We start from the raw sequence: 8934 nt of genomic DNA, 5'->3' as shown, positions 1-8934 counted from the left end.
GATGACCTGGGCAGCGCATGGTTGAGGACACTTTGACCAGCCACCCAGCTCTGATCCTTCCTGAGGCTTGCCATGCACCAGGCGCTGGCCGTGCCCAGGCCCATTAATTTATGGAATTCCCAGAACAGCCACATGGGCTGAGGCATGTTTTTACCTCATTTCACAGATGAGGCAGTGGAAGGAGCCAGAGGCTAAGTGGTGTCTGAGGTGTTTGACTCCTGGTGGGGTGAGTGAAGAGTTTAAATGATGTTTTTTTAATAAAAGGGAAATACGTAACATAACACTAACCATTTCCAAAGTGAACAATTTAGTGTCATTTAGCACATTGACAATGTTGTGTAACTGCCATCTCTATCTTGTCCCAAAACTGTTTCCATCACCCGAACGGAGGAAACCCCATACCCGTGAATCAGTCGCTCCCCATTGGGTCTCCCCTGAAGCTCCTGGCTGCTCCTAATCTGCCTTCTGTCTCTATTGGTTAATCTATTTGGGATGCTGTGTGTTAGAATCACATAATATGTAATGTTTCTTGCCTGGTGTCTTTCATGTAGCATGTTTCTGATGCTCAACCATGTTGAAGCATGTACTGGTAGGTCACACATTTTTTTTAAAATTATAGTATTTTATTTATTTATTTATTTATTTATTTTAGAGAGGAGAAGGGAGGGGGAAAAGGAAGGAGAGAAACATCAATGTGTGGTTGCCTCCTGCACGCCTCCTACTGGGGACCTGGCCTCACCTGCAACCCATGTGCCCTGATTGGGAATCAAACTGGCAACCCTTTGGTTTGTAGCCCATGCACAATCCACTGAGCTACACCAGCCAGGGCCCAAAGATGAGTTTTGCCTGCTTCTGAACCTCATGTCAACAGTATCACACAGTGCATACTCTGTGTCTGGGTTCCCTCCTCAACATAATGTGGAGGTAGGATTCACACACATGGTGTGGAGTTCTTATTTGCTTCTTCCACTGTGTAAATAATCTGCACTATGTGGACCCGTTGATGAAAATTCGGGGAGGTTGCCTTGCTCAGCCCTCACAGGGAGTGCTGCTGGGGACCTCCAGGTGCACATTTCAGGAGCATTTGCACACATCTGTGTTAGGGCAGACCCCCGGAGTGGAACTGCTGGCTTGTATGCTCAGTGTTTCCCAAGAGGTCGTCCCAGTCTCCTCCCCACCAGCCTGTCTCCGAGCTCCACATCCCGATGAACATTTGGTCGTCTTTGAAAACTTTTTATCACTATAAGGCATGTGCAACATAAAACTTACTCCTGAGCTATTTTTAAATGTACAGTTTAGTGGCCTTAAGTACATTCACTTTGTGCAACTATCAACACCTTCTACCTCTACAACTTCTTCTTCATCCTGAACTGAAATTCTGTACCCGTTCAACACAAACAGCCCACCCAGTCCCCCAGTCTCAGGCCCTTGGAAGCCACTATATGTTACTTTTCTTTATTGTGGTTAAAAACACAAAATCCTTCACTATTTTTAAGTGCACAGCACAGTGGTGTTGAGTCTCCCCACGTGATTGTCCATGATTCTCTAGAACCTCTTCATCTTCCAAAACAGAAACTCTGCACAGACTTCCCATGTTCCCTCCTCAGGGGCCCTGTGACCTCTGTTTCTCAGAGTTTAATGGCTGCAGATACAGTGTGTAGCTGGGATCACAGTACCTGTCTTTCTGTGACTGGCTCTTTCTTCACTCAGTGCAATGTTCTCAGCACCTGGTATTTTATTATTTTCCCCAGTGTGGTGGCTGTGTGGTGGTACAGCACCACAGTTTCTGTTTGCAGTCCCCTGACCACTACTGAAGCCTGCCGCCTTCCTAGGTGCTTATTGTCCATTAGCATATCCCGTTTTTTTCTCTTGGGTGGTCTGCCTTTTTCTTGTTGATTTTTGGAAGATCTTTACACAGTCTTTATTTACTCTGGATGAACCTTTGGTTACATACATGTACTGGGAAATATCTTCTCCTACCAGGGAGTTACATTTAGGAAGAGAAATATTTTTAAATAATACAAGTTCCTCTCCACCCAAAGAAGATAACACATGTTCTTAAAAGTTGTCAGCCAAACAGAAGATAGAGGTAGAGTCGAAAGTGACATCTCTGTTCCATCCTGAGGTGAACTTAGCACATAACAATGTCCTTAATGGTGCATGTCTTCTCACCTAACAATGTAGGTCATCAAATTATCCCCCATGTTACAGAGCAGGAAACTGAGGCACACAGAGGTGAAGTGACTTGCCTCCTGGAATACCCTCAGTAAGTAGTTGGGCCTGGATTCAAACCCAGAAATCTCCGCAATCTCAGCCACTCCAAAGAACTTCAGGTTTCCATTCATGACCTTTGGCTCAGAGGGCTGTTAACTGTTTAAGAATCAGACCCTGACACACCTTCTTTGCAGAGATGCTTTCTCTGGGCTCCCCAACCAGCTACTGCAGGTGGGTGTGCACCATCATTTCCGGAGCTTGACGTCAGAGTACGGGGTCTCCTGGGCCTGAGGGTTGTGTGGTTTCATGTTGTGGAAACTGAGAGCAGCGTAATGGAGCTCATGCTCAGAGGGGGAGGCGGCCGGTGCTGGGGGCAGGTGTTGGGAGGAGGGTGCATTCAGGTGACCCTGAGTGGGAGGAGAGAGGGGTGTCTGAGCTGGCCTTTGGGGTCTGGAGATGGGTAATTGGGGCTTGGGGGTCTCATTCATTTGTCCATTTCACACCCATTTCCTGAGGATTCATTCCCTCACCCAATCACTCGTTTATTCATTTGTACCATTAACAAATTTTATCATAAAAGCTTGTTTTTATTACTAATCTCACATAAACCTTATGACCTCTCTCCATGGATATGACTGTTATCCCACTTTACAGATAGGCAAGCTGATCTCGTGTTCCTTCCTACTTTTTCATTGTAAGTTATAAACGTTGTTTGTATCACATTTCTGTTGGACTCATTGATGTTAGTGGTGGGAGCACCACGGCTGTGAGGGGAATGTTCGGGGAGGGGAGGTGGAGTCAGGGACCCAGGGTAGTGGTTGAGGGCTTGGCCAGACAGGAAGCAAAGGAGAAGGGCCTTGCTCCAAGAAAAATGGGACATGACTTGGCCAATGGCAGATTCTGGGAGATGCAGGAGAGGACAGTCCTCAGATCTGAGGGGCTCTGCCAGGAAACCTGGGAAAGGGCCCAGTTTGGGGACAGAGGAGGAGCTCCTGTGTTCACCACAGAAGCACTGGGTGGAACATGGCCCCCGGCACTCACCTGGGAGGTGCCTTCCTGGCTCTCTGCCTTCTCTGCCCATTTCTTCCTGCAGATCCTCAGTCTGAGGAGAGAGACGGGGCCTGTCAGTCCAGTGGGCTCCCACCTGGGGGCCTGGCAGGGCTTATTGAGGCAGGTGTGGAGGCTGAGGCCTGGCTGCAGGGACCAGGACAGGAGCACACGCCCCTCCTCCCAGACGGCTGCAACCAGGTGTTGGGAACACAGTGCACTTGGCCAAGGTGCCAGGAGGCTGGCTTCTTGTCACCGCATCAACTTGTGGCACCTCTTCCTGGATTGACCACCTTGTTACCACTCTGGGCTTTCAGGTTTGGAGATTATTTGGGTCCCCACCCCCACACACCACCACCTCCGTCTCCTGAGGCCTCTGCCCAGCCTGGGGTCACCACCCACTCACATGATGAAGCCCAGGCAGACGGCCAGCAGGGCTGTGGCACCAGCTCCCCCGACAGCCCCCTGAATCACTCCTGTCCTATGTCCTGGTCTCCCTGCAGAGACGAGACACCTGGGGTGAGCTCCTCTTTCCCTAAGCAGGTATCTGAGCACCCCGCCTTTTCAAACCCATGCTGACCAGTGTGCCCAGTCCCATCCAGGACTCCTTTGTCCCCCACCCATTCATATGACTGCAGCCACTAGGTCCCCCGGTTCCCCCCACCCCCAGCCACATGTCTTTGGGGCCTGGACTCCAGTTCCCCTTTGCATAGAGTCGGGCCACTTTCCCTCCCACTCAGTGTGTTCTAGGGTCCAGGGTTGTGCACCCCCTCCCTGGGCTTCACCAGGCATACCCTGACTTGGCAGCAGCAGGACAGTCCCTGTCTCCTTCCCATGGGCGTTCTGGGCCTCACATCGGAGCCTGAGGTTGGATGTAAGCTCCCCACGGACACTCAGGGAGCTGTTGGCCCAGGGCTCTGCTGAGTGGAAGGTGACTGTGTGGGAGGCATTGCTGTGGTTCCCCTCCAGCAGGCCCTCCCCCAGCCACCAGCGCAGTGAGGGGGTCAGCTGGGCTTTCGAGGAGCAGGTGCAGTGCAGACCCCCATCATCCCAGGAGCAGGAGGGTCCCTGCAGCTGTGGGGGGTCTGTGGGTAGAAACAGGGGAGGGATCAGAGGAGCCTCTCTCTTTCTCAAGACCCCAGGGCACTGCCCACAGGTGTGTTCCTACTCACTTTTCACATGGAGGGTCACAGAGGCTTCCAGAGAGGTTGACTCAAGCTGCTGAGCTCTGCAGATGTATTTCCCATGGTCTTCCAGTTGCACCTGGGGCAGCTTCAGGACCCCTGGGTCTGTGGACTCCAGGGTCAGGCTGCCCTGGGTCCACCTTGTACTGGTGGGCGGGTTGCTGTCAGCTTTACACACCAGATGCAGGGACTTACCCTCCTGGACTTGGAGAGATGAGCCATTGGCCAGAACTTCAGCAACTGGAAAGACAGAGAGGGAGTCAAGCCCCAGTTCTGGTTAGGTTTCCCTCAGTCTCCTTCTCTCCCCATCTGCACGTCTGCCTCTGTGGCTCTGCCTCTCCCTGGCTCTCCCTCTCCATCTTCTTCATTATCCATATGTCTCTCTCTCTTTCTCTCTCTCTTTTTGTTTCCATATTTCCCTCTGTCTCAGTCTTTCTCATCATCTCTGTGCTCTCTATCCCTCTCTCCCCTCATTAGATTATGTACATCAGTTTCTTCTCTTCCATAATCTCATGGGGTGTACCGTGTGGGCTCAGCCTCAAGGGGACAGGGCTATGGGCAGACACCACAGCCTCAGCAAGAGACTGCTGAGTGTTTGGCTGGACCACCCAGGTCCCCAGGCCTCCTGCCTTGGCCACCAGTGCCAATGCAGACCCCAGATTTCTCTGTATGAACCTTGACATTCATGTCTGTCAACAGTGGTACACCATGACCTGCCCAATTCAGCTGTGTCTCACAGCTCACAGTCTCATGGATGAGATGCCCCAAAAGGGGGTTATCACAGAGCAGTAAGACCCACTTTGTGATGGGGGATTAACTGCATTGAGGGAGCCCTGAGGACGGGACTTGAATGAGACTGGCAGGTCAGGGAGGGCTTCCTGGAGGAGGAGAGGTTAAGTAGAGCACAAGAAGGGGAGGGAGCTGGCCAGGTGATGGTGCTGGTGTGGTGGACACTGTGGGAGGATGGCACACAGCACAACTACCACCAGGGTGGCGCGTTGCCCTGCCTGCTCCCAGAGTAGCAAGTAGTCCTGTGAGGCCTGACTGAGTGGCCATGTTGGGGGCGTTTACATGAGGCTACTAGCAGAAATCAAGGGAAATTTTAAAAATAACATTGCAAATTGCCCTTTATAAAAGTAGTATGGATATAAAGTACAGCAGAGGGAATATAGTGAATGACATTGTAATAACTATGGGTCGTGCCAGGGGGAACTAAACTTATACCTTTGTAAGTTCTATGAATGTCTGGCCACAGTGCTGTACATCTGAGAACCTCATGCAGTGTCCCGTGAGGGGGTCCGGGCCGGAAAGGCCAGTTTGTGAGCCAACAAGGAATGAGTGAGGGGTGTCTCACCCCTACTGTCTCCTTATCTGGCCTGACTCTTTCTCCCACCTGAGCTCTGAAATCCCAGCTCTGCTCTGCAGGGCACAGGGAGACCCCCTTCCACTCCCCAGACAGGAGAAGATTCTCCTTACCTGTGCCTTCTGTCAAGGACACAATGGTCAGGTTCCGGAGAGCATCTGCACAGACAGACATAATTGTTCCCTTATCAGTGGCAGAATGGTGGGCATTGGCCCTTTCCGCCCACGAACATGATACACAGGACACGGGTGAAATTGGGTGTCCTCCTTCCTTCTCCCCAGGCCCCGCTTCCACGGTTCAACCTTATGTCCCCAACTCCATCCATCCTCAAGGACTGGTGTCCTCACTGGGTGGGTACTCACAAGTCACATTGAGCTGGACGGTCTTCTCCCTGGTCTCACCACCAGGCATTTCCACCCGACAGGTGAGGTTGGTGCCGTGGTGCTGGGGCCCTGGTGTGAGGGTGAGCACTGAGAAGTTGGGAGTCCTGAGACCCAGGGGTGTAAAGTTGTCCCCAATCCAGGAGAAGACGGGTGGTGTCTCTCTGTCACAGTCCCATGACATTGTACAGGTAATGTTGTTGGGGCGGCCAGATTGCAGGGTCCCCTGGATGTGGATGTCAGGTACTGGATCTGGAGAAGAGAGAGAGAGAGACCAAAGCACTGGGGGAGGGGTCCCCAGGTGTGCCCCTAACTGCGGCCTCAGTGCCAGGCCAGCCCCAGGGTCCAGGCCCCATTGGTGTCCCTGAGTCCTTCCCAGGATGAGGAGAATCAGGTTCTGTCCTAGCCCAGAAGCCCTCAGGACCCAGACACGTGTCCTCACCTTGTCCCTGTTTCTTACCTGTCACTTGAACAGAAAGCTTGTTGTGTATGTAATTGTATTTCACAGAGGATCCCCTCTCCACCCGAAAAAAGTATCTCCTTGTGCCCCTTCTCTGTGCGTTTCTGATGTGCAGGGAACAGTTGTAGGTCTGTGGGTCCCCAACGAGGTAGAATTGGCCACTGTACTCATTCTTCACTTTATGATTGAGGTTGTTTGTGGCCACAGGAGCATCCTTGTTTGTGTCGGCCCCTTCCCGGAACCAGTAGCCATAAGCAGGGGTAGACTCCTTCCAGCCATCCTGGGGGTAAAAGAAGGTGCAGGGCACAGAGACACACTGGCCCTCCTGTACCGTCACAGACCTCGGCACTTGCAGCCAGAATCCTTCATCCTGAGCCAGGGACCCTGTAGGGAAAGACCAGTCAGCCACAGCCTCCACCCCAGCCCACAGGCTCCCCCTGGGGCACTCACCTGCCCACAGCAGGGCCAGCAGCAGCAGCAGCAGCAGCATCTCTGGGGTGTCAGGGTCTTGGTGTCACAGGACTGAGAGGAAGTCCCAACAGGAAGCCAGGGGGAAGGGAGAAAGGTGACGATCTGTGATGAGGAAGTGGGCAGCCCCAGTGGGAGAGCTGGCCCTGCCCTTGGAGAATAAGCACTTCCACTTTCCACACAATATCCCCGTGAGGTCCCCACACACCAAGGAAGACCCACCCCACCACTCTCAACTCCATGTCCTTGCCTGTCCCTCTGTCACTGCTGTCCACTCAGAAAAGCAGACACAGCTTCTGTACAATACGCAGGATCAGTCCCCTGGGGGTGGGACTCAGGAGGGGCTGACAGGAATGGTGAGGCATGAAATGTGCCATAGCCCTCCAGGTGAGACAGGTGGTGATGTACGAATGAATGAACACACAGTCCTCCAGAGCATCTACTCCCTCTGGGGCGTGGAGTCAAAGTGGAGACAGTGGCAGCCTTTGTACCTGTCCCTGAGAGTGACCCTAACACCGGAGGAGACAGAGGGGCCCCAGGCCATGCCAGCTCCCGGTGGTCCATGTTGTGTTTGTGGGAGCACAGACTGGGGTGAGTAGGAAACCCAGTTTCTCTGCCCAGTTGACAGTGAGCTGCCAGGTGAGAATGGCCAGAGTGCATGAAACCAGGTCACATAGGCGGTCAGCAGCCTGTGACCCCACAGGTGGTCCTCAGCTGGCCTGCTGGGAGCCCCCCTGCCCGGGCATCCCTGGAGTTGATTGAGTGCAAGATGCCAGCAGATGCCTTTGGAGTCAGGTGGGCCTGGCTCTTCTGTCCTCCAAGCCTCACTTTCCTCATCTGTCACAGGGAGGCCTCTCAGTCCTCAAACCTGGTCGTCTGTGGGGAACCCTAGGTAAGGGCAGGTGCTGGCTTTGACAGGTCCTCAGTGGTCACTCTGAGTCTGGCCCTTAGTGGACATCCCCTGATGGCCATCTCAGCCCTGGGCTTCCTGAGTGGAGGCCTCCAGGGTGGGGCCAGTGTTGCAGGCTCTGCAGCCAGACAGCCCTGGGCTCCAACCTGGCTCCCTCCTGCTCACTGTGCTGCCTGGGGAAAGGCCTCACTGCCTGTGCACAGTCGGACGCCCAGGCTCACAAGGTGCTGTGGGCTGAATTCTGTCACCCCCAAATTTTACCTGCTCATTTCATCACCCCACTACTGCTGAATGTAACTGGTTTTGTACATGAGATCTTTCCGGGAAGTGAAGGTAGAATGAGGTCACTAGGGCAGACCCTAATCCAATAGGACTGGTGTCCTTAGAAGGAGAATTTTGAGCACAGACACACACAGAGGAGAGACCTCAGGGGAAGAACCATCTGCAATCCAAGCTGAGAAGCCTCAGAGGAAACCAGTCATACCAACACCTTGAGGTTGAACTTCCTGTCTCCAGAACTATGAGAATATGACTTGCTGTGGTTTATGCCTCTAGAGGCGGAACTGTGTTATGACAGCCCGAGCCAGGGAACACGGGGTTTCCCCCAAGTGAAGTGTGTGGAGTGGCCTGGGCTGGCCCACATTGGACACCGTCCATACGGGGCTGGTCTATAGGACGGGGCTGTTCTGCGGGTGTGAGGAGGAGAGGGAGGGGAAGGACTTGGTAAGGGGAGGAAACCCTGCGAGGATACCCCGCGAGGAAACCCCTGTTTCGCCTCCACCAGCTCTGCACTCTGCATGGCTGCAGCTTCAGCCCAGCCACCCGCTTCTCCTGTCTCCAGTGCAGGACCAGTCCTGTGTGCTTTGCTCAGGCGGCTCCCTCTGCTGGAGAGGCCCGTCACTGCGCCT

The 8934-nt window shown here is 53.3% G+C and overlaps 2 protein-coding genes across 2 annotated transcripts; both read right to left on the bottom strand.

Annotated features, from left to right (window-relative positions):
- Positions 1-683: 683 nt before the first annotated feature.
- LOC119036191 (sialic acid-binding Ig-like lectin 11) lies at positions 684-6001 on the bottom strand. Its single transcript, XM_053659762.1, has 6 exons — positions 5922-6001; positions 4434-4685; positions 4056-4346; positions 3668-3758; positions 3256-3316; positions 684-2621 (listed from the first exon to the last, which is right to left on the bottom strand). Exons 1-6 carry the CDS (start codon positions 5980-5982, stop codon positions 2460-2462), a joined length of 918 nt encoding a protein of 305 aa, XP_053515737.1. The 5' UTR covers positions 5983-6001; the 3' UTR covers positions 684-2459.
- A 134-nt stretch (positions 6002-6135) lies between these two features.
- LOC119038505 (sialic acid-binding Ig-like lectin 12) lies at positions 6136-7236 on the bottom strand. The gene is made up of 3 exons (XM_053659680.1): positions 7099-7236; positions 6472-7032; positions 6136-6260 (listed from the first exon to the last, which is right to left on the bottom strand). Exons 1-3 carry the CDS (start codon positions 7136-7138, stop codon positions 6136-6138), a joined length of 726 nt encoding a protein of 241 aa, XP_053515655.1. The 5' UTR covers positions 7139-7236.
- Positions 7237-8934: the final 1698 nt, after the last annotated feature.

Source organism: Artibeus jamaicensis, unplaced genomic scaffold (genome assembly GCF_021234435.1).
Source record: "Artibeus jamaicensis isolate MK-2021 breed Jamaican fruit bat unplaced genomic scaffold, CSHL_Jam_final scaffold_804, whole genome shotgun sequence".
Taxonomy (NCBI): domain Eukaryota; kingdom Metazoa; phylum Chordata; class Mammalia; order Chiroptera; family Phyllostomidae; genus Artibeus; species Artibeus jamaicensis.
Note: the sequence above shows the minus strand (reverse complement) of the source record. Positions and strands in the feature narration are given on the sequence as shown.